The sequence below is a fragment of the Bos mutus genome, chromosome 22 (genome assembly GCF_027580195.1).
Source record: "Bos mutus isolate GX-2022 chromosome 22, NWIPB_WYAK_1.1, whole genome shotgun sequence".
NCBI lineage: Eukaryota > Metazoa > Chordata > Mammalia > Artiodactyla > Bovidae > Bos > Bos mutus.
In genome coordinates, this window is record NC_091638.1 from 54,621,331 (window position 1) to 54,646,807 (window position 25,477).

Below are 25,477 nucleotides of genomic sequence, written 5' to 3' on the forward strand. Positions count from 1 at the left end.
TCTCATTTAATTGCCTAATTCTTGCACAGGGATGGGGCCAGAGCATGTTGTTTTTTAAAAAAGAGACTATTTGGGTATGATAATAACAATGACAATGATCATCATTTTGTGTCTAGGGGCTGCCACACAAAGGGCTAAACCCTTCAGATAGGTGATCTGATTTAATTCTCACACATTCTATAAGGAAGGTAGTGTTATTATGCCTATTTCACAGACATGACAACTGAGGCTCAGAGAGGATTCACTGAGCTCTCCCAGTGTCTCTCAAAGAGTAAGCCAGCCAGGAGTCAAACCTGAGCATCAGGGGCTTTACTGCCCTAGGCTGGATGGGTGTGCAAGGAGGGGGAGGGTGGAGGGCACCAAGGGAGGGGCATCACCAGGATGGAAGAGGACCCACAGTGGGAGAGGAGAGCAGGGGTGCTCGGTGGCCCAGAGAAATATCCAGTATTGCCAGGCTGTGGGATCTGAGCTCGTGGTTAGGGTGGGCGGCAGGTGGTGCCCTGGGTGGAAGTTGACCTCTATGGTTTCAAATCCCCTCGATCGCCCTCAGCAATCTTTTTGTCTAAAAGTAGCTCGATTTTCAGGAGGACTGGGGCACTTTCCCAGATTTTGACTCAGAAGCTACCCCCTGCTGACGTCAGCAGATGAGGACAGAGGGTGTCGGGAATGGCCCACCTGGGCCTCTGTCTGGAGCCAGGGCGGCCCCGGATCACGGGGCTTTGGAGCCACAGGCTGGGGTGGGAGGCCAAGCGTTGTTCTGAGTCAGAAGAGAGCCACCCAGGGCAGGACAAAGGCTGCAGGGGAGAGAGAAGACGGAAAGTGCCCTGGCGGCTCCCCTGGCAGACAGAGGGCACCTTTGCAGGACTGTACCCAGGTTACACACGCGTGGCTTGGGGCTGAGGCATGGCTGGGCGTGGAGCCTCACACAGTTGTGTTCAAAGTCGGCTCTGCTGTGAGCCGTGGTGATGACTTCAGCCCTCTTGCTTCCCATCTGTGAAATGCGTGACATCACCTGCATGCAGGAAGGTGGGTGATAAGGATGCAGAAGAGCCTGGGAAAACATGTGTAACACCAGCTGGGACACGGGCCAGGGTCCCGGAAGAGTCGGGTTCTAGCCTTTCTGGAAATCACCGCTACTTCTTCCAAAGTAGTGACAATCATACTGGAAACAACAAGAGCTGATGCTGGCTGAGAAGGACGCACACGCTGGGCCTCACTCGTGTGCCCGACCTCACTCGGTGTTCAAAATCTGTGTAATGGACAGGGAAACGGAGGGGTTCAGTCTCTGGGGCTGAACCCTAACACAGCGCTGTCCTTGCGCCTGGTGGATGCTGTGTTAAACTATTTCACTTTATCCTCATCACAGCCCTATGAGGTAGTCACTAGTACTTTCCCATTTTTTCAGACGAGAAAACTAAGGCACAGAGAGGCTGGGTAACTTGCCCAGAAACTTGCCCAGCTGGGATTTGAATCCCAGTCATCCAAGTCCAACTCCAAGGGTAGCATTACATGTGTTAGTCCTTCCTCAAACCTCCCCCAGCCCCGTCTGCAACCTGGGAGATCCCTCAGGGCAGCAACGCAGCCCTGGTTAATCCCACTATGGGCTTTCCCCCTCCTCAGGGACCTTTCAACCATCAAACATCTCACTTGATGCTCACGAAATATTAGGAAACCAAGGTCTGGCGAAGTCAGATAAAAGTCTCAAAGGCATACAAATAACAGGTGGCAGAGCTATAGCCATTATCACTTCCATTTTACAGATGAGAAAACGAAGTCTCCTTTATTTTTCTTTTCACATAATGCCTCACTTCTTGCAGCGCACCAGCAGTCTGGGGAGTTCCACCTAACAAATGCTGCTCTGTGCCACATCACGCACTTTCCCTTTCCTTTCCTCCTCCTTCAAATACCAGGAAGTCCACCCACCTCACTTCTCTGATCCCTGGGGCCCTTGGCTGCAGTAGCTCTGGGATTTGCTGTTGTGGCTTGCTCAGCCACTTGAGAGCTGCTCTCTGTGGGCCGGGGACTCAGTGGCCACATCTCAGGGTTATCAGGGACAGTTACCCACCCTTCTCTATGCCAGGCACCAGGCTGGGAGTGGGGTGTCCAGAAAAGGGCAGGACGGGGCTCCTGTCCTTAGGCACGCACCTGCTGCCCTGCCCTGGAGTGTGGCTGTGAGCCACTCAGCATCCCAGAGCCTGTCAGCTGGGAGGCGAGGCTGGGTTTCTTAACCCGGGGTCCAGGGCCCGGCTTTGAAGAGCTCTGCGAACCTGCTGGCAGTGTAGACCACACTGTGGCATGCTGTTGGCTGTTTTTCTGGGTAGGGGAGGGGCCATAGCTTCCATTGGGTTTCTACAGAGTCTGGGGGTCCAGAGACACTTAAGAATTTCTGACTCAAGAGAATCTCCTGGTCCCACTCAAAAGGCAAAACCATTGGGACAACCCTGTCTCCTAGCAGGCTAGTTGTGCCAACCTGATGGTGGAGGACAGCACAGACCATTCTGCCATGGGTGGGTGTTCACAGGAGGCTGGGGCCAGGAGCCCCCCAGGCCAAGCCCACTCTCAAGCCCTGAGCTAGAGTCACACAGCGAAGAAAGGATGCTTCCTTTGTTTCTACTCTCCCCACCAAAACCAAACCAAACAACATCAAAGAAGAAAAAGGTGTTTCTACACTCTGCCTAGACTCAGCAACATGGGCAAAACATCAGCGACAGGAGCCAACCTGGGAAGAAGGACTCATCTGAGCTTTGCCTCCTGACCTGAGAGAGGCGGGTCCCAGACCAAGAGAGACACTGAACCCCAGCACCGCTGGGCACACGGATGCCGGTACAGTGAGGGACCGCCTGGCCCCAGCAGAGCGGCGAGGCCCACGGGCAGCCTCTGCAGAGAGCGGGTTCAGGGTTAGTGCCCAGCAGTGCCCAGGGCACGGGGGCTGGAGTCGGGAGATGGTGTGGGAGTGATCTCCGGCCTCAAATTTGTCGCCTGTCAGTAGGGGTGAGATTTCAGACACTGCCTGCCTCCCAGATTGTGGCCTATCCCTGGAGGAGGATTGTCGTCCACTCTCTTTAGAATAACAATGCCTGCCACACATTGAGCACCTACTGTATGCATGCTCGGGCTTCCACTAGGCACTGTGAGATAAGCATTAGCCCCATTTTCCAGAGGAAGAAACTCAGGCAGCCTCTTCGTGCAAAACTGCAGCACCAGGGCAGACTGCCTCACACCTGAGCCTGAGGGGTGTATGTAGCAAACACTTCTCTCTCGTGGTGAGGGGAAGGCGACTGAGGGGAGGGGACCCAAACTCAGAGCTCTGGTGCCCAGGCTAGGCTGCTGTCTTTCCTCTCTGCCCTGCAGCAGACAACCTGGCCTTGGTCCCCTCCAGGGGAGCCCCCAGGAGGCTGAAACCTCCGCTCTCTGGAGATCACAGGCCTGCTCATTGGTAGCGCTAGTGGTAAAGAATCCATTCGCCAATGCAGGAGACATAAAAGATGGGGGTTCGATCCCTGGGTTGGGAAGATCCTCTGGAGAAGGAAAAGGCAACGCGCTCCGGTATTCATGCCTGGGAAATCCCATGGACAGAGGAGCCTGGTGGGCTACAGTCCATAGAGATGCAGAGAGTTGCCCACGACTAAAGCGACTTAACACGCATACACAAGAAGGCCCCATGCCATCTTCGAGGTATGACACACACGGGCGTCGTCACCTTGCCCATGATGGCCCAACTTCCTGCCTATCTGTCATCCTAGAAGCTTCATGGCTGCCCCAGACTGAGGGATCCCCAATCAGGGTCTGGACATGCGAGAGTCGGACATGACCAAGCCCAGTGGCGGGGGGCTGGGGAGCTGGAATCGGCTCATTGGTTGCATGCTGAAGCCTGGATACAGAGATTCCTGGGGCCCGAAGCAGGGAGCCCAGGGTCTCATTGACCCCTGAACCCAAACCCCAGGTGGGAGCCTCCCGCACCTACCTTCGACAGGGGAGGTTTTGAGGCGTCGGCAGATGGCGTCAGTGTCCCCGTAGGTCTCCTTGATCTTGACCACAGCCTCGGTGCCCCGCAGCTCCATGAGGGAGCGCAGCTCCTCCATCGTGCACCCAAACTCGCCCCCATGGCTCGACTCGTTTCTTTGGTTTTTGGAGTAAAAGTCGCTGTTGGTCATGTCACCCATGTCTGCTGCAGTCCCCGCTCGGGGCGGGCCCAAGGGTCAGCGCTGCACAGGAGGCCGCTGGCTGATGGCTCTGCGTGTCTGTCCCCGGCACAGCCTCACTGGACAGCTGTGGCTCCGGGCGGCCAGCTCCAGGGGGCAGCCGAGGTGGGCTGGCGACAGTGGCGGTGGGCTCCGAGGGGCGTCCCCAGGCACGGGGCGAGGTCCAGGGGCCGGAGGGGCTCAGGGCTGCAGACCCAGGAGTCTCCATTCAGTGGGGCCCATGCTGCTTCCGGGAGCCGGCATCTACATGGTCAGGGGTGGGGGCTCCTGCAGGGATAAGCACAGAGAGTGATGAGGGTCAGGCACTGGAGGCCTCAGGGGACAGGTGCTCAGGAAGGTACTCATGTGCCAAACACACACACACACACCCTACCCCAGATAACACCCACTACACGTACACACACCTGGACACTGATGTTCATATAACACCCCACCATGCACCAGCACACACTGTAACCCAAACGCACTGATGCCCACCGGGCACTCCACACTATCCCTCCCCCAGGTACAGCCTTATGCATCCTCATAACACACTCTACACCCCCAACAGCCCACTGTGCACACACTGACCTCATGACACGAACCCCGGTATACACACAGCCTTCGACACACAGCTCAGGGTGCAACACCCAACTCGCCTACTTTAGGGCCTAACCAAAGCCACACACACTCCCCAACACAGGGCCCCCCTTCGCACACACCCTGGTGGACACCCCTCCCCACATGCACACTGTCACACGTAGTCACATCTACAGGCATCATCTTAGCCCCACCTCCTCCCCTCAGAAACACCCGTGCTCACAACCCTGTTTGCACACATGCCATGCCCACACAATCGGGGCACAACCCCTTCCCCCAAAGTTCACAGCTCCCAGGCTCCTTCCCCCAGCACAGATGTTTTCCCCATCCAGGTCTCCTGTGTCTGCTGATACGCACTGTTCTCCCCATAGGCGTGGGGATGGAAGAAAGCCCCCCGCCTCCACCCGCAGTCCACAAGCACACTGATCAAGGCCCTCGTGTCCTGGTGAGAGGATCCAGCTCACGTACATTCAACAGGATGTCACCGTGGCCGTCAGCATGAGCTAGGCGCCACAGAACCCTCACCTGGGGGCCCCGCAGTCCAGCACCACGGACAGCGGCTGCCACGTCCCTCGGGGAGCGCCGAGCACGGGCGGCTTCTCCCTGCCCGCCCGGCCACCCTTGCAGGAGTGTGGCATCTGTGAGGCTGCCAGGAGAGAACCCAATCCACCCAGACACCCAACACCGGTGGCCAAGGCCCCGGCAAGCGTTGGGTGACAAAGGGCCTCTGCTGAGCTCGGCCGGGCCTGGCACGGGGACTGGCCCCGCCCAGCAGGGATGGACAGCTGGCCATCCGAGGCCCAGGACAATGAGGGTGAGGTGGCGGCAGGCAGATGGGACCAAGCCCCCACCCGGGCCCCAACCCCAGCCCCAACGTGTCCCTTCCCCTGCCCCTTCTCTTTCCTTCACAGTCCTTTCCTGTTGCACAGGATTTTAGAGCTGGAGGTGATTTCAGGGTTCCTCTCATTTTCCTAGGGAAGAACCTGAAGCTCAGAAAGGGAAAAGAACTTGTCCAGGGACACAGAGCAAAGGTGGATGGAGCCCAGAGGTGGCCTGGATCTCCCGGCTCCCAGCCCGTTGCTCTTTCCCCTCCCACTAGGGGGCGCTCCCTCCTTTCTCGCTGAAGACCAGGACCGATGGCGGAGGAGCAACACAGGATTCCAAATCACAGCAATCCGGGTTCAAACCCGGGCTCTCTCACGTCCTGGCTGTGGGGTCCTGGGTGAGTCCCTTCACTTTTGCGAGGCTCGGTTTCTTCGTCTATAAAAGAAGTCAGTCTGCCCTGGCCCCTGTGACCTCTCAGTGTACTGGAAACTAATTATGAACCCTGTTCAAATCCAGTGCGTGTCCACTGGGGGTGCAGGGCTTCCCAGCCTGGGGCAGGGGGTGCTGGAGCCACAGGAGAAGCCTGTCATGCCTCAGAGGGGGGCCCTTCACTCAGGGATGCCGTGGAAGCCTGGTTTTTGCACTGGGGCTGACCCGTGTCATGTGGAGTAGAACTTACAATGGAGCTGATGCCTTAAGCAGAGGCACGAGGCACCCAAGTGTGTGCTTGGGGCTCCCACCCACAGTCCTGCAGGAGCACTCAGGGTCCTCGGCCACCCAAGCACACCCCGCCCCCAAACCCATGAGTTTGGACCCCAGTGATACATCTCTGAGAGGAGCAGGTGAGGCAAGGACCAAGCAGGGCTGTGTGTAGAGATGCTGTAGAGGTTAACTGGAGGGGCTCTGGAAGACACAGCCTCTGGGTTCAAGTTCTGCCATCTCTCAGCAGAATGGGAGGCAAATTAACTTCAGTTTCATTATCTTTAAAAAAAAAAAAAAAAGCAGGGAGGGTAATAGTATCTACCTCGTAGGTATTATGAGGCTTACATGCATTATTTAATGCAGAATATTTAGAATCAAGACAAGCACATGGTAAGCACTAATGATCATAACTATCCACAAGCACTTTTTGCGACAGATAGTCTTCTTATTCCCTAGAACACACACAGCAACTGAGACCAAGAGTGGTGAAGTCACTCATCCAAGGTCACAGAGTTAGTGAGTGGCAGAGCTGGGATTTGAACCCAGGAGATCTGGATCCAGAGACATATTCTTAATCAGGAGGCGATGCTGCCTTCCCTGGTAGTATCTCCCTCACGGGGAACTTAGGATGCTTAAATGAAGTGCCGTATGTGAACAACAGTGCTTCGCAAACCATGAGGGACTCTCTAACCCCGAGGTGCTGTTTTCTCTCTGTCCTCTTGCTACCTGCGGCGTGGCTTATAGGCACGGATAATTACCTCTCTGACACCACGAGCTACGAGAACCGTTAGCAGTAATTATATCTGTGACAACAACAGTAGGCATCAGTTAATGGGCGACTGGTGATTTTAATGGCTGTTGTGTGAAGAGGAACAATGATCTTCAACCATTTATGCATCCACCCTCCCATCCATCCATCCATCCATCCAATCATCCATTCATTAACTGTGCTGTGGGCACCTACTTTGTGCCAGGCAGTGGATAATCCAGACATGGGTCCTGCCCTCCAGGAGCTGACAAGGGGCAAGAGAGACAATCAAAAGACCTGTTATAACATGATGGGTTTGCCACAGCAGGCAGTCAGTCCCAGATGCTGTGGATATCTAGAGCAGGAAGATGTGATCGGGCCCAGGGTATCAGGGAAGATTTTTCTCTTAATATGAGCAGGGAATATAGTCTTCCCCTGCAGGAAAATGGGCTGTGTGACTTTGGAGAAGTCACCTAACCTCTCTGGGGCTCATGTGCCTGGTGAGGTTGGCCCATCTGCCTTACTGGCTGCTGTAAGAACCCACAGAGACCCGGTGTATGGGTCTCTCTGCAGCTCCTGGCCCCTGGAGCAGACGCTCTGCAGTAAACTGGCTTCTGTGCCTCCTCCCACCTCCCTCCTACCTACCCCTCCTGTTGCTGGCAAGTGTACCTCCCTCAAGGTTGCAACGAGGTTCATTTGCAGCCAGCTCTCAACAGCACACTGACAGTGCCCCTGTCCTAAGTAATGGGCACACAGGCTGCTGTGGACTGAATGTGTCCCCCTGCCCCAAGTTCATGTGTTGAAGGTCCTAATCCCCAGTGTGATGGTGTTTGGAGGTGGGGCATTTGGGAGGCAATTAGGTCATAAGGGTGGAGCCCTCATGAATGGGACTAGTCTTCTTATAAAAAGAGACTTGGGAGAGACGATCTTTTTTGACTGTGTGAGGACAGTGAAGAGACAGCCATCTGTAAGTCAGGAAGTGGGTTCTCACCAGGAACTGAATCTGCCGGTAACTTGATCTTGGACTTCCCAGCCTCCAGCACTATGAGGAAAACAACTTCTGTTGTCTAAGCTGCTCAGTCTATGGTATTTTGTTCTATAGCAACCCAAACTAAGGCATGGGCCTGGGCAGGGCAGAGAGCCAGTCCTAGGCCCAGAGAGGTTAAGCAACACACTAGGGGTCACACAGCCAACTGGGGCCACAGCCCCTTGAAAAGCTCCTCCCCGTTTTCCAAGCTCCTGCTGGGTGACCAAGCCTCTTTCCTGCCTGGGCCTGTTTCCCATGTGGAAAGTGAAGAGACTGGAGCAGTGTTCTCTGGGGTCCCTTCTGGCTCTGATACAACAGCCCCTTTGGACTCCAGGAGAACGTTCTGACAATATTGGGTTTGTGCATTTCAGTTTCATCTTTTTAGCATTTAAATAACTCTGTACTGTTATACTTCAATGACTCAAGAGTAGGTTAGGGGCACCTTAATAAAAAATCTTTGCCAGGAGAGACTGGCAGAGGAAGGAGCAATTTTTTTTTTTTTGGAGTTAATTTAACAAAAAAGAAATCCATCTTTCAAATGAAGGATTTTATTTTTTTAAAAAAACACTCCCAAACCTAAACCAACAGCTTTTCAAACCCTAACTGAAGGATGGTAGCTGGGACACTGCAAATGAATTAGGCGCTAAAAATAACTTTCGGATGCCGAATCCTTCTGTTTTCAGATGTGCTGAATTTAAATGCCACCTTAATATGTATTTATAAAGTCACTCTTTAGTTTGAATCTTCCTCGGCACCAATGAGTGAGCCATGTGGGGACACAGACCCCATCTGGAGATCCCTGATGACGAGGCCTGACGCTGACAGGTGGGGGTTCTGAGATTTGGGGTGAGGTGGGGGCAAGGCTCTTCACCCCTCCCTGTGCATCCGTCTCATCTTCCTGGAACAGAGCCAGCCCCACAGCCTCCCTCTTAAGGCCGGGTGAGGACTCAACTGAGATGGAACTTGGCCCAGTGAGAGGGAGACTCGTTAAACAGTGACTGTTCTGACGACGCTAACTTAACTCACTCCCCTCCTCTAGCTGCTCAACCAGACTGTCCCCACGCTGCTGTCCTTAACACAGGTCTCAGGCTGACGGTGCCCGCAAGCCTCCCAGCACAGCTCGGAAGGCTGGGGAGGGCCCCCACTTGTAGGCACAGGTCGAAGGGCTAGTCTCCCTTCTGCTCTGGTCTTGACTGATCCCCACAGGCATCCCCTCTCCTGGATGGAAATTCTGGCCTCTCTGTAGCCCCTCCCCACACTCCACTCCAGCCAAGGGGACCCTCCTGCTGGGTGCTGACCAGGGTGAGACAGGGAAACTCAGCTGGCAGCTGGGGACAGAGGGACAGCCTCACGGGACAGTCAGGGGAGGGGCTGTAGTTCTCGCCTCAGCCGCCCCTCTCTGAGAGGTTTGTCCTTTAGGTTTGCGTGTGCGCGCGCATCAAAGCTCACAATGACGGTCTCGGCTCTGAATTCTCACAGTCAAGGAGAGAGAACAGGGAAAGAGGAAGGGAACTGAAAATGAATGCCTCAGAAGCCAGTTTAGTGCTATTTTTAGAAAACTCCTATCCTGTTAACCAGAAAAGGAAGATCTAAAAAAAAAAAAAACCCACAGAAACAGCCACGCATCGGCCTCAAAGGCACAGATGGCAGAAGCAGGGACGGGGGTGGGTTGTTAGGGACTTGGGGTTTCTCACATAGCTTCCCAGCCTCCTGCCTGAATTGAGGGAGGGTGGATCCCCTGACCACCAGGGTCAACTCTCTCCACTGCCCCTTGCTCTCCACAGGAGTTTCCAGTGTTAGATGGTAGAGGAAACCCCGCATTCCTGGTCCTCTATGTGCCTCACATACCCACTCATCCATCCATCCATCTACCTACTCGATAAAAAGCTGCATCTCAGGCCCTGCCTCAGGCACTGGGATTCTGGAGAGAGCAAGGGAGGTGCACAGACCACCTTTCTAGCTGAGGGTCTGCTTACTCTGCCACAGAGAGCCCCCCCAGACCCCATGGTCAGGGTCTGTTGACCAAGTTGAATGATTCCTGCACCACTCTTGCTTCAGGTTTTGGGGCAATGTAATCCAAATGGCATCCCTCAGTTGGTAAAGAATCTGCCTGCAATGCAGGAGACCCCGGTTTGATTCCTGGGTTGGGAAGATCCGCTGGAGAAGGGGAAGGCTACCCACTCCAGTATTCTGACTTGGAGAATTCCATGGATTGTATAGTCCATGGGGGTCACAAAGAGCCGGACGTGACTGAGCACCTTTCACTTTCAATCCAAATGGCACTTGCCTGGGAACTGCATCTGCGGAGCTCCAATCTCGTCTTCGCCTCCACTATTAAAATGGATTGCTTAGCACACACTTGCATGGGCTGTTCAGTATCACTGTTCCCACCTTACAGGAGAGAGAGCTGGGCTCGGAGGGTTACAGACGGCCAGTGCCTTACAGATGGGTGCCTGCTTGAGTCCAGAGCCTCTGTGTCCCATTGCCTTTCACCAACTCACAGAATAGCCTCAGACGACTGCCTTCTTCCCTGTGCCTCAGTTTCCTTCCCTATAAAGTGAGGGGGGATTGGACAGATCTCAGTCTTAGAGAGCCACTTTAGCACCATCCTCAAGGATTCTCCCATCACCAGATACTTGCTGCTCAGGACAGAGGCACTTCCTGAGCCTCTTGCTGCCCTGCTGTGCCCAGCAGGAACATCATCCTAGCTCTAAGCCAAGTCCTGCTTGGCTGGAGGCTGGAGGAAGGAGAAACATCAAAGGCACCTGGTGCCTTTGACACCCACTGGCCTCTGCATGGAAGTGCCTGCCTTCCAAGATTCGTACCCTTTATGTGCTCCCTGTTATACACCTTCCCTTAAAAAAAAAAAAAAAAAAAAAAAAAAAAAACTTGGAGGGTTTTCTGATGAAAGAAAAACAGTAAAGTTTAAAAAAAAACTTAGGAGGGTTTTCTGATGAAGGAAAAACAGTAAAATCATCAGCAGATAGAGGTAAGAAAGCTTAGCTGAGGCAGAAAAGTGTTGGGAGAGACCTCATCTTACCTCCAAGAGAGGGTACATGCAGTTCGAGGGCTCGGCCTAAGATGGATCAGCTACTCTGTTCAGCGTCCTCTGCGTGCGTGTGTGCATACTAAGTCACTCAGTCATTTCCAGCTCGTTATGACCCCACGGACTGTGGCCTGTCAGGCTCCTCTGTCCATAGGATTCTCCAGGCAAGAATACTGGAGTGGGTTGCTGTGCCCTCCTCCAGGGGAGCTTTCTGACCCAGAGATCGAACCCGAGTCTCACGTCTCCTGCACTGGCAGGAGAGCTCTTTACCGCTAGGGCCACCTGCAAAGCCCACAGTGTCCTCTGGTTTCAGTCAAATGTCTTGGCCGCTTCCCCAGTCTCATCTCTCACCCTGCCCAACTCTCCCTACAGGTGCACTGACTTCCCTGGCTGTCCCCAGCCTCCAGATCCTAACTAGCTGGAGTGACACCATCCCCTTCGGGCTTCATCTGCCTCCCTCTCTCCTGCCCCCGGCTTTGTCCTCACAGATTACAAGCGGAGGGCTGAAAGGACAAGAACAAACAAACAAACAATAAGGGGGACACTTGGATCACATGTGTCCAGCACCATTGCATCCACTCCACCTTTGTTATCTCATTTAATCCTTCACGACAACCCTATGACACAGGTACTGCCACACTCTTATTTTACAGAGGAGGAAACAGGAAGACTGCAGGGACTGCATGAGGTCTTTGGTTTGGGGGCGGGAGGCAGTCAGTTCTCAGACACATGCACACAGAAACTCTTAAGGGCCCAGTTACATCCTTCTTTCCACCAGACCAGGCTCCTGCCCGTTTTTCTGATCTCTGTAATGATACACGGGGTTCTGCCATGTCAGTGCTCTGACCATAAACAACAGGTCACTGGGTCCTTGGGGCTCAGGGAACCGTCTCCAGGGATGACGTGCTGATGGATGGATGCAGGTGGGTGCTAGGGAGGGATTGGGTAGCTAAGGCCAGGGAACCTGATAACCGTAGGGCCCCCTCTCTCCCCTTGCCGGCTGACCAGCAGAGGCTGGGCGTGAGTGCTGTCCATGTGGTTGTGGTGCTGACAGCCCCCCTGGGGAGGACAAAGAAACAGGCACTGGGGAACTGTCTCCACTGGGAGCTGTCCCCAAGGCCACAGTACTGATTTGGGATCTGGGGTGGGTATAGGGACCGCGTGTCAAGGAGCTGTCCGTGTTCTGTGGTGCTGACATAGGGCAAAGGGTTTTAAGTGCCCGTAGAGCTATCCAGGATAGCAGTGCTGACTGACAGAGCACAGGCTTGGGAAGTCTGAGGAGCTGGGTGTGGGTGGAGTAGGGAGGGCACAGGGCATTTTTCATGAGTTCTGTGATCAAGCATGGGTAGCTGACCCCAGGTATTTGGTGCTGTCGCTCAAAGCCAGGTTGTCAGGCAATGGGGTGTCCCTGTGAGTAGGCTTGAGCCAAGAAAATGGGACTAAGCAAAAGTCGTTTGGGGCCAACTGCATGATTATAGAGAAGACTCACTTTGACCCATCAGTGCCATCTGTCACCAATGCCAGAAACCCCACCTTTACTGATCCATTCTCTTGTTCTGTGCTTTATCCTTTCCCTCTGATTCCTGCTGTATTTACGTGGCTGCAACTCAGTGTGTCTGAGTTTATAAAATTCATTCCTCCATGGGATGGGGAAGGAAAATTCACCCACAGAAGTGCCAAAGAATTAGTTTAAGTTGGGAGACTACTTTTGAATCGCTAAGTTCTTTGGGGTCCAAATCAGGGAAGCAGGCAGATAAGGCTTGAGGAAAAGTCATTCTATGCAGCCTGAGCACACAGAGGCCAAGAAATAGAACTAAATAGAAAGTAGGGAAAGGCAGAAAAGCAGGATACCCAGATTCAGAGGAGGAGGGGAGTCAGGCTGATGCGGGCACTGGCAGGAGGTGGTATTTGTATGTGTTGGTATTTGTATGTGTTGAAAATGCTTTTCAGATTTTATTTCTCACTACTGAAGTGAGTCTTCTGGGCTCAAGAAGAACTATCCCTGGTTGGTGGCTGTGTACCCATTGCCTTTCATGCTCCACCCCAGGTCACCTCCCTCCGTGACTCCTTGGTGGATAGCTAGCGATCTCTGTCTGGACGCTGACTTGGCCTCAGACCTAAAGGCAATGGATCAGAAGGCCTGGAAGCCAGAGGAGGAGCCGAGAGCAGGAGCAGGAGTTTCCTCTCCTTCCTCTCTTGATAAACGCTTCTCTGAGTGGAGCTCAGGACCCCAGGGCAGGGCTGCTCAAAGTGTGGTTGCCCAGGCATCACCTGGGGATTGGCTGAAACATAGAGTTCCAGGCTCAGGCCTGCAGAAATGAGTCAACCTCTGGTACTGGGGCTGGGAATTTTTAAACAGGCAGAACCACTGCCCTAGAGTTCGAGGGGATTCCATTACAGTCCTTCTTTGGGGCTTTCTTCCTCTTGTAGCCAACATTCCACTGGTTCTGGGTTCTAGACTCCTGTCTTGCTCTTGTAACCCAGTCTATGGCTCAAAATCACCTCCAGCTCCCGCTTTCTCAAATGTCACATTCTGCTGGGTTAGGCGGTAGGATCTTCTGGGAATGACTCCCACCAGCCACTCCAGGGTCCTTCTGTCTCTACACTCTTGCTCACACCTGATGACCCGATCCCTTCTTCCCACTCTATGATAGCTTCTCTGAACAATTCTGCCCAGGGGTCCATACCGCTTCTCTGTTCTGGGCGAACTCTGGGCTTTTCCCACAGTCCTGCCCTTGACCCCCTTAATGCCTCACCTCTCCGTGGCAAAGCCACCCAACTGACATCAACTTGCATCCTAACGTAAGTGGTTCCCAAACTGACATTTCCACCCGGCCCTTTCTCCTAAGCTCTAGAACCAAACTCCCCATGACTACCAAATGTCACCTCTGAAGGTCGTCCAGGCTCTCAGACTCTCCCAAATGTCCCCATCCTTCTGTGACCTCTGTGTCAATAAAAAGCATCCCCCCAGGGTTGGACCATTCAGTTCACTCCATTCAGTTGCTCAGTCGTGTCCGACTATTTGCTACCCCATGGACTGCAGCACGCCAGGCTTCCCTGTCCATCACCAACTCCCGAAGCTGGCTCAAACTCATGTCCATCGAGTCAGGAGTTGGACCATTAGGGTTGCTCTTGACTCTGTTCCCTCTTTGTACTCAATCAGGTGCCCGAGCCAGGGGGCGGTGGGGTAAGAGCTCAGGCTTCATCATCTTCCTCCCTGGCCTGGGCTCCTGACCCTGCTCGGGTTCCTCATTCACAGCCTCTTGACTGGCTCCTCACCCCCTTCACAGTCCCCAGTGTGATGCTGGGAGGGACTCCTACTTACTGAACGGCTCTGAAAACATCTGATTCCACAATAAGCCCATGACGGAGGCATTCTTATGCCTAGTTTACAGATGAGGAAACCAAGACTCAAAGAGGTGAAATAACACCATGTCCAGGTCACATAGTTAATGAGCGGCTGAGCCAGGAGTAGAGTTGGGACCTGTCTGACTCTAAAACCTTTCAGATTTGAGCATGCCATGCTTTGCATTAAAAACATCACTGGCTCCTTGGTGCCTGTTTAAAAAAAACAAAACAAAACATTTTCACGACTACTGCATCCAAGATCCTGCTTCACTGGCTCAGAGCCAACTTTCCTGGGCTCTGGTGTGAGTGAACTCCTTGCGTTTCCTAAACAACAAACATGTGCTCCTCCTCCCCTCCCCCTCCACCCTCTGTACACACTGTCTCCTCTCTCCAGGATTGTCTACACCCACTTCGCCACTATTCAAAACCTTCCTTGCAGGGACTTCTCTGGCAGTCTGGTGGTTAAGACTCTGCCTTCCAACGCAGGGGGTGTGGGTTCCATCCCTGGTCAGGGAGTTAAGATCCCACATGTCTTGTGGCCAAAACACCCCACACATAAAACAGAAGCAATAGTGTAACAAATTCAATAAAGACTTAAAAAATGGTCCACATCAAAAGCCAGTTTTTTAAAAAGGACAACAATAACAAAAACATCCCTTCCTCTCTAAGGTCCAGCCTTAACGCTAACTTCGCTGTGATGTATCACTTGTTCAGTTGCTCAGTCGTGTCCGACTCTCTGCAACCCCACTGACTGTAGCCCGCCAGGCTCCTTTGTCCATGGGATTTCCCAGGCAAGAATACAGAGTGGGTTGCCATTTCCTTCTCCAAGAGATCTTCCCAACCCAGAGATCAAACCACGTTTTCTGAGGCTCCCGCATTGTCAGGCATTCTCTAATTCCTCTGTTAAACATTTGAACCCCCCTTCCCTCTTCCAGCCCATCACATGTGGCTCATTCCTTGACTTTGCACCCTCTACCCTCAGTCTTGGGGTGGGTTCTGCCAGCTTGCCTCCCCTACTAGATTAAACTCCCTGAGAACAGAGCTTCCCCAGCACCCAGCACAAGACTGGTTTCCACCAGTGCTGGTTCCGTGGCTGAGGAAACAACCTGCCTGGAAAGACAACAGATCTGGGGTGCAGTCTGCATTTGGAAAGTGGAAACTGGTCGGCTGAGTGGCCGCACGAGCGGATGCTGAATGCAGTCGGGGGAAGGGGGGAAGCGTTACAGCCAGCAAGCTGGCAAATTGGCACCTAAGACTTGGGAAGCAGATACTCCAGTATCCCATTTCACAGACGGGCAAATGGAGGCTTTGCCAGGTTAAGGAAGTTGTCTAGGGTCACATCACCGTTGGATTTGAGCCCAAGCAATGTGCCATCAGAAGCCTTGCCTAAGTCCCTTCTGAGATGACTCAGAAGCTGGGCAGGTGGTGGCAAAGGCAGCGGGACATGCTGGGGCGTCCCGGGTCCAGCAGGGAGACGCCTCCGCCCGTGTGGAGCACACGGTCAGGTCCGCGTCTTCGGCCACGCCCAGTGTTACATCCCACCAGGGATCCTCGCGGTCTGGCCCTCATACTGTCCTCCACCCCCACGCGTCTCTGTTCTCTACCCAAAGCTGGAGGGCAGGGGTAAGGTCAGGGCAGGGCACTCAGAATCTGTCAGGAGGTAGATCCAGGCTCAGGCCCAGGGACCTGGTAGGGTGCTGGGAGCACAGGGCACCCCCACACCTAGCCTGTCCTCCACGCTGACTGCCCTGGCCCCAGAGCCATGGCCCTGGCGGCTCCAGACCCCAGACCCCAGAATCCCGTGCCTCGTGTGCCCGCGGCCTCTCTTTGGCTCCCGCACAGGGCAGGTTGGCTCTGCAGCCCTTCCCCTGACACAGCATGGCTGTCCCGGCCACTGCGGAGACAAACAGAATCTGCCCGGCACCTTGAACAGATGGTGCTGCTTCTAAAAATAACGCTCCCCTGCGCAGCCGGTCCCGGCGACAGAAGGGGGTGCGGGTGGGGGTGGGGGCCGCGAGTTGCGCTCACCAGCCATCTGCACAGAGACAGATGCGAATGCAGCCTCCCCAGGGATGCGGGCCCGGGGGACCCCAGCCTCACGGAAGCTGTTGCAGAGCCTCGGGCCTGCTGCCGAGGTGCGGCCCTGAAGTGAACGCAAGGAGGCTAGGCAGGGGTGTGCCGCCTGGCATTCCCACTCGGAACACCGCTCTTCTTCGCCTGTCACCTTCGACCCCATGTCTCGGTCCCTATGCCCACAATCCCTAGTGCCATCTTCTCTAGGGAATTTCCTTCCACTCCCAGGAAGCTTCTCCTTCCATCCATAGAGTCTTTAACCACTTTTCATTGGACTCACAACCTAGCCGGGTCAGAACCCCTTTGTTTGAGGCTGAGCACCAAATAATTGATTCTTTCGAACTGTGGTGCTGGAAAAGATTCTTGAGAGTCCTTTGGACTGCAAGAAGATCCAACTGGTCAATGCTAAAGGAACTCAACCCTGAATATTCGTTGGAAGAACTGATGGAAGCTGAAGCTACAATACTTTGGCCACGTGATCCAAAGAGCTGACTCAACGGCAAACACCTTGATGCTGGGAAAGACTGAGGGCAGGAGGAGAAGGGGGCGACAGAGGATGAGATGGTTGGATGGCATCACTGACTCGATGCACATGAGTTTGAGCAAACTCTGGGAGATAGTGAAGGACAGGGAAGCCTGGTGTGGTGTAGTCCAGGGGGTTTCAGAGTCGGACACGACTGAGCAACTGAACAACTACTCTTTTCCCAGCCCCTTGTCACTAAACAAGAGAGTAAGAGAGATCTGGGTGAGCACCCTCAATCTGCCAGCCCTGAGCGATCATGGGTAAATCAGGGCAGCTCTCTGGCCTCAGTTGCCACATCTGTAAAATGGACACAATAATCGTCCCTACCTTGCAGGGTGGCTAAGGAGATAGCATGAGTTGATACCGGGTACAGGGTTCAGGCCAGGGCCTGGCCAGCGAGAGACACACAATCAACAGGAATGATAGTGATTTCTAGATGAGGAAACAGAAACCCTGAATGGAAGACACTGGCCCAAGGCCACAGAGCAGGTGTTGGCAGAGCCAGGTTCAGGCCCAAGGCCTCTGCCAGGGCTTTCACCCCCTGAAACAGCCCTCTCTAATGTTCCAGGGATGTGTCTCACCTTCATGCTTGTGCAGGATTTTCCCTGAGTGCTAGTCCATCTCCAGTCCCAGGAGCTGGCCAGGAGGCCTAAGGGACTCCTTGAAAACACCTCCTCCCCATATCTTGCAAAGAACCAGCCCTGAACCGTAGCCTGACCCTTTCAGCTTCTCAAGGAAGTTCAAGTCCTGCCAGAAAGTTTAAGAGCTCAAAATCTAAAGTGCTCCCAAGGCCCCAGGAGACCCCAATCCTTGGACCCTGGAAGTACCCACATAGGCAGACTTCTCACGACGGCCCCCAATGGCTCTGCCCCCTCTGATTTCCCAGCCTTGCAGGGGCTCTCCTCCTCCTCCCAAGTCTGGTGATGAGGCTACCTGGCAGTGGTGGGGGTGAGGGGCTCTGTCTACTTCCTTTTCCCTGGGCATGGCCCAACACTCCCATCACCATGAATCTGCTTTCCAAAGGTCCTCCTCCAGCCATGGCTGCCCTTCCCCTCTCTGCTGGGGTTCCCCATGGCTCTGGAAGCCTCCCAGAAAAGGAGGGATACAGGGACTCCTGGAGGTACTAATGTCTCCTAGATTCCAGGCCTCATGTCACACTGCCTCTAGGGCCTGCTTTCTGTGGGGTGTACCGCAGGGGAGTTTACGTTTGGGGTCTCAGACGCAGTCAAAACTCATGTTCAAATCGCGTACAACTCCAAGTCCCGGAAGCTTTCTCCAGGCCCCCTCACTCACTCCCTGCCTCTCTAGACACTTCAGTCCCTGCCACCTACTGCTAATCAGGGCCTTCATTTCCCCAGACTCCTTGTTACAACCGACTGACCAGCCCAGAGCTGCCGCCTCTCTCTCCCTCTCCAGGGTCAGGCCTGGCATGAAACGGGTGCTGGGTTTTTTGGGGGGGCTTCTACGTGTGCATCTTTAAAGGGGGTTCACAGACCCCAATGACATCAGGCCTGCTCAGAGCCGGTTCTTGTCCACCACATCCTGGACTCCCCACTCCAGGAAGCCGCTCCCCAGAAGAGGTTGTTGTTGTTCAGCAGCTCAGTCGTGTCTGACTCTTTGTGACCCCATGGACTGCAGTCTGCCAGGCTCCTCTGTCCATGGGATTTCCCAGACAAGAGTACTGGAATGGGTTGCCATTTCCTTCTCCAGGGGCTCTTCCTAACCCAGGGATCAAACCTGCAAAACCCGTGTCTCCTGCCTTGCAGGCAGATTCCTTACCACCGAGCCACCTGGGAAGCCACTGTTTGTAAACCTCGAGGGAAAGCCGGAAGAGGCTCTGATTCCCCAGGCTTACTTGAATCCAGAAACCAGAGGGCCCTCAGCGGTCAAAATCCCTGTGACACCCAAGCCCCTCCATAGCACCTATGTAAAGTCCTGCTTGTGCTCACGTGCCTCCCTCGACAGGGGTTTCACTCTCTCCTTCCAGCTGGGGCTTCCCGCATGGCTCAGTAGGAAAGAACCCACCTGCCAACCAGGAGACCCAGGTTCGATCCTTGGGTCGGGAAAAATTCCCCGCAGGAGGAAATGGCAACCCATTCCAGTATTCTTATCTGGGAAATCCCATGGACAGAGGAGCCAATGGACTACAGTCCGTGGGGGTCACAAAGAGACTGATTTGATTTAGTGACGCAACACCACCAATGCTGGTAATTCCTAAATTCTTTCGGTCGAGCTGAAATCTTGCTAACATTCTTTGTTTGTCTGTTTCACGGTTAATGGACTCACACACAGTAACCCCGCTCCCTCTTCTCCTTTGGATATTCATAACTATGGGCACATACCTGTGTGTGTGCCAGGGCAGACTGTGTGACTGGCCGTGCAATCCTGAATGTACACACAGGCATGTGTCCATGTATGTCAGGGAGGGGGAGCACACATGTGGGCTGCATCTCGGTGTGTATAAACTTGCTTTAACATGTCTGAGTGCGGGCTGTGCTGGGACGTGCAGAAATGTGTGCATTTTGGAAAAAACAAGACTTTAGGTATAAGGGGCTGTTAGGGAGTCATGAGTCATGGCAAAGAGTTTTATTACTACCTTGAGATTACCTTAGCCTCCCAGCTTGGGAGATGGGTGGGTGGTGAGAGGGGGCACCCACAAAGGCTCCAGAACAGAACAGAAGGCCAGGCTGTAGCAGAGGCCTTGTCACTGCCTCCACGGCCAACTGCAAGGTGGCCCTGAACCTCTGAACCCCACAGCACGTCACCAGATGACTTTACCTCTCAGGGAACTCTGCCATTAGGGCTTGCCCTGAACAAAATGACAGTGACCACAAAATGCCATTTATATAAGAGCGGTCATAAAATGCTTTCCAGCTTGAAGTTCACAAAGGATCCACCAATTATTTATATTTCACGAATAAAGAGGAGAAAGACACAGGGGCCTGTGGTGGGGGGCCCGGCAGAGAGTGACGTCTCTGGGGGGAACCTAGGGGCTCAGAATCCTGCACAGAACATACAGCTCCAGGGCTGGTCACCCCAGCCATGGTGGATGGGCCGCGGGAGGTCTGCCCTTAGCTGAAACTGTGCCACTGGTCTTACCTCTTTGAAGCTGAGTTTCTCCATCTGTAAAATGAGGAGGTCAGGCTAGACGGCGTCTAAGAGACCCTCGCGTGCCGGCTTGTGCTAAGTCTTGGACACTGGATCAGGCCCAGGGAGGGGGCCCTCTGTGGTTCTGGAATCCCCTCCCCAAGGGGCATGTTTTCCTTCAGCTTGGCCAGAGTCATCTCTGGACACTGGGACATCTATGGGGGTGGGGAAACTTTCTGCTTTAAAAAATAAAAAAAATCAACTCAATGCTGCCGTGTGAAAAATCCATCCTGGTTTAGCACAAGCTCTTCCCTCCCACTTGCTTCTTCTCCATCTGCTAGACTCCTATTCACCCTGCAGGGCCCCACTCAAGAGAGCCCCCTCCTCAGTGAACACTATGCTGAGCCCACTCTCCAGGCAGAATCAGTTGATCCCTCCACCAGGCTTGACCATTCACACCAGGGGACTATGTCCACCCCTCTCCGGGTCCCCAGGGTATCTGACAGGGTCAGTGTCTAACAGAGGCTTGCTGACTGACCACAGAAACCCGCAGCTTGACCTCAGAAACAGAGAACCAGAGTGCCTGGGACCTGGGCTCATCCACTCCTTCCACAGGGGCTTGCTTTTGAACACAAAGGCAGAGAGCATGCACTGAGAACCTACTGTGTGCCTGGCCCTGGATGGTGCCTCCAGGAAGGATGGCTCCTGCAGCCCAACTAGAGGAAATGAGATCACCTCCCTGGTGGGGAGGTGGTCACAGTAATCATGGCATCAGAGCAGCAGTAACAGCAATGGAAGGAATCATGTGTGTGCCAGTCATGTCTGACTCTTTGTGACCCCATAGCCTACAGCCCATCCATGGGATTCTCCAGGCAAGAATACTGGATCGGGTGGCCATTTCTTCCTTTAGGGGATCTTCCTGACCCAGGGATTGAACCTGGGTCTCCTGCACTGCAGGTGGATTCTTTACCATCTGAGCCACCAGGGAAGCCTAATTTTATTACAAGTGAGTGCTGCTCTTTATATTTAATTTTTTCTATGCACAACCTTGTTCACACCCACAACAGCCCCCAAGGTCAGAATTCTGATTTTCTTTCCTCTACAGAGGAGGACACTGAGGTTCAGATGGTGGGGTGTCTGGCCAAGGTCACACTGGGTTTTGCACTAGGGTCTGACTCCCAAGGCTATACTCTTGACCTTGGCATGCAACAGATTCCCAGACCTGGACCCAGTGGATGTCACAAGAGTGGAATGTGTTGTTCTGCAGGAGAGAGAAAGCCAGGACCACCCTGTTCCCCTGCCTCAAGGAGGAGGATACAGTGCCTGGCCTCCAGGTGGGCTGCGGGCTGAGGGCTGGGAGGAGGCCCCTAGGCTTGGCCAACTTCAGCATCTGTAAGGAAATCCCCAGTGGGATTCTGGTCCATTCCATTGCTGACAGGTGCGAGGCAGGGTCTTTGGCTGACCCGGCAGGCTGAGTATGAGGGGCTGGTAAGCAGATGGCAGTCCCTTCCTGTGTTTGGAAGAAGTCAAGGGTGAAATCCTGGAGCCGCCAGCCTGGCCGCGTCACCTGCTGTTAGAAACCGCCCCCGGGCCTGGGGGCTGGCGGCCACCCAATGTGGGTCTGCTGACAAATGGGAGGCCTGGGGAGGCACCAGCCCAGCCCTTTTCCATGGATAGCATCACTATTTTATAATTCAGGACTGTTGCTGGAAGGAGTTCTTCATCGTACAACCCCCTTGGTCTCACCCGTGACCCTGGGGCAGAGGAAGCAGGCTGCCCATTTTAAAGATGAGGAGACTGAGGCTCAAGAAGACAAGCAAGTTCTTACACAGGCCCCTAAGACACAGTGCTGGGGTGGTGGCGAGGCAGGGGAGGCCCCCAGGGTACAAAGTGCAAGGCCGTGCTTGCTCTCAGGTTCCCACTGCTCTGCTAGCTGTCTGCCCTGCAGTTCAAGTCCACCTGAATTAGCCATGCATCTCCCTGCCCTACCCCCACAGCAAACACAGGGCAGAGACTGAAAATCCACAGAGGGACTTCAAACCCACTTTGGCAACTTTGCGGATGATGCAGCCAAACATAACAGATTCTAAGAAGCACCCAGAATTATAGAAGAAGTTTAAAGCCGATGTCGCAGCAATCAGTTTGCTGAGCAGCAGGGGATTTGGGGGCAAACAGTTCATTTCTCACTTCCACTCATTTAGCAAACTTTTGCTCTGGGTCCGCTATGTGCCTGGACCTGTGAGATGTGACGTGGATGGTGAGGAATAGGACACAGCCCTGTTCTCAGAAAAGTTGGTGGTGTTCTCCCCCTGTGCAGCATGGTGCCTGCACAATTTCTTACAAATAATCATGATAAATTAGCATTTATGCAGCATTTTTTATGTGCCAAGCTCTGTGCTAAGTATTTTATACACATCATCTCATTGGGCTCCAAAATCACTGTGGATGGTGACTGCATCCACGAAATTAAAAGACACTTACTCCTTGGAAGCAAAGCTATGACAAACCTAGACAGTGTATCAAAAAGCAGAGACATCAGTTTGCTGACAAAAAAAGGTCCGTATAATCAAAGCTATGGTTTTTCCAGTAGTCATGTACGGATGTAAGAGTTGGACCATAAAGAAAGCTGAGCACCAAAGAAATGATGCTTTTGAATCGTGGTGCTGGAGAAGACTCTTGAGAGTTCCTTGGATAGCAAAGAGATGAAACCAGCCAATACTAAAGGAAATTAGCCCTGAATATTTATTGGAAGGACTGATGCTGAAGCAGAAGTTCCAATACTTTGTCCCCCTGATGCGAAGAGCCTACTCATTGGAATAGACCTGATGCTGGGAAAGATTAAGGGCAGGAGGAGAAGGGGACGACAGAGGATAAGATAGTTGGATGGTATCATTGACTCAACGGACATGAGTTTGAGCAAACTCTGGAAGACAGTGAAGGACAGGGAGGTCTGGTATGGTGCCGTCCATGAGGTCGCAAAGTTGGACACACCTTAGCGACTGAACAGCAACATCTCATTGGATCCCCATCACAAATCTGAGACAGGTACTCTCATTATCCCATTTTGCAGAAAAGAAAACTGAAGCAAAGAGAGGTAGAGTAACCTGCCCAAGGTCACTCGGGCAGAACACAGCAGAGCTGGGATGCAAGTTCAGTGAAATGTTTGGTGGGTGAATGAACGAAGACACAGGGGAGGCCATGCGGGAGGCCTGACGACAGACAGGCGATGTGCTTGGTTAAACGTGACCCTGCAAAGTGCCCTCAGAGCTCCAGGAAGCAGCATCAGGCCTCCTGAGGGCGGGGCTCAGAGCAGGTCAGGGAATCAACTGTGCTTTTGGGCAAACTTGGGCTGCAGGCTTCCAAGCAGAGGGTGACAGTGACAGCCGCCGTATCAGTTAGCAGAGCAAGGAAGCTCCGATTTCTTCCTCTCTGAGTCTGACCACGTGACCTGCCTATAAAAATATCCCAGGCCCATGGCCCCTTTTACCCCGAGAAAAGTGGGCTCTGAGACAGGCTGGCCCTGGGCAGGTATGAGAGGAACGGGAGGCCGCTCCCAGACTGCCGTGGTTCAAGTTCCCATCCCTGAGTCCTCCTGCTTCCCGGACACACAGTGACCACAGTGACGGGGCTCCAGTCCCTCAGGGAGGGGGCTGCAGCTGGACACCCTGACACCCAAGCCTCCCCGGCTCGCGCCTTGGTTGCCAGGCAACTAGGCAGCTTAGGTTTCGGGGGCTGAGGACAAGGCTCGGGTGAGGGTGTCAGTTAATAATAATAGATATGGCCCAGCCCAGTGGGGCCGCTTGAGATACACAAATCTCAGACCTGGGCAGGACTGGGGTAGTCCTGTGGCCATTTTGCAGATGGAGAGACTGAACCCTGGGAGGGAAAGGGAGTTGTCTGAAGTGAGCAGTGAGTTAGTGAAGAAGGCAGGATCGTCTCGCTGAGAAGACTGGAAGACGAGTAACAATTCAGAAAGTGATGGCAAATGCAGCTGCCGTGTGCAGGGCACTGGCTGTGCACCTGGCACCAGGCCAGTGGCTTCTCCCGCCGCAGCCCAACTCAACCTCAACACAACAGTGAGGGGCAGATGCTTGTTTTCATGCCCATTTTGCAGATGGAGAAAACGAGGCTCAGAGAGACTGTGCAGCCTGCTGGAAACCATCAAGCTGGTGAATGACAGAGGCCAGTCAGAGTGACTCTGAAGCCTGCAGGCTCTGCTCCCACTGGTGCTGAGGAGGACGAAGGAGAGGACAGGTAAGGACTGAGGGACCCGCCTCCAGAGGGTGGTCTCTGATCTCTGCAGCAGACCCCGGAGAGAGAGGCGTAACAGTCTTCCCGACCCAACTCTGAGGATGCTGAACCCAGAGGATTAAGTGATGGTCCCCAGGTGACCTAAGTAGTAGGCAGACATGCAGGATTTGAACCCACGTCTCTCTGGCTTCAAGGCCTCGGCTGACCTACTTTGCCCAGTTCACTGGCAGCACCCTGCTTCCAGGCCTCCCAGCCTCAGCCATCTCTGCCCCACCCCTCCCCGGCAGCGTGAGATTTCTGGGGGACAGGACCCCATTTTCCAGCCCGCAAGAGAGCCAGCAAGCCCCAGCACTGAGCCATGACCTTTGATTCCAGCAGACCTCTTTTTTCAGTGGCCCATACCCCCCACCTCCAGCAACCTGAGCCTGGGCTGGATGGAGACAGGCGGGTTGCCATGGCGACAGCACATCGGATACTGACCTGGGGACCCGCCGGCAGCGCACGGGAGGGGGAGGCCTGGCCTCAGAGGGATGGCTGGAGGGCGGAGGACGACGGGGGGCCCGGGGGCCCTGTGGCGGCCGGGGCTGCTCTGTGGGCCAGTCCCGGCACACGCTGCTATTTATAATTCTGCTGAATGGGCCCAATGACTTGACCCGCCGTCCAAGGGCCGGGAAGCCCACAGCTGCACAGAGGGGAGGAAACAGCTCAGGAACCTCTCCACCCCACTACCCCACCTCCGGCCCCCAGCTCTGAGTGCAGGGCTGAGGGAAGTGGAGGAGGCCGGGACCTCTCCCCTACTGCCTCCGTTAGCCTCGACACCCACACGTCTGGGCAGCCCTGCCCCATCTCTGTGTGCTGCACCAGGCTTGGCCAGCGTGGGAGACTGCGGGAGAATGCTGGGCTCAAGAGCATGTGTACAAGTGCGTGTGCGTGTGCAAGTGGGTGTGTGTGTGCATGTGCGTGTGCGTGTGTGTGTATGTTCCAGGATGCCTCCCACTGGAGGGGGAGGAGGGGCGTGGAGGGGGAAGAAAGGGGAGAAAGAGAAGCTGTAAGGCAGAGAGGAACT

The 25,477-nt window shown here is 54.1% G+C and overlaps 1 protein-coding gene across 8 annotated transcripts in view; it reads right to left on the reverse strand.

Moving 5' to 3' along the window:
- The window catches only part of ATP2B2 (ATPase plasma membrane Ca2+ transporting 2), a 142,647-nt gene extending 117,505 nt beyond the window's left edge, over positions 1-25,142 (reverse strand). For 4 of the 8 annotated variants that reach the window (XM_070359196.1, XM_070359195.1, XM_070359194.1 and 1 more), the window contains exons 1-2: positions 24,892-25,141; positions 3,965-4,469 (exon numbers count right to left, since the gene is read on the reverse strand). In XM_070359196.1, coding sequence (XP_070215297.1) covers positions 3,965-4,163 — 199 coding nt within the window. In that variant the 5' untranslated portion in view covers positions 4,164-4,469; positions 24,892-25,141. Of the gene's footprint in view, positions 1-3,964; positions 4,470-24,891 lie in introns of all 8 variants that reach the window. The other 4 variants (XM_070359201.1, XM_070359199.1, XM_070359197.1 and 1 more) reach the window with 2 other exon arrangements.
- Between the last annotated feature and the right edge of the window lie 335 nt (positions 25,143-25,477).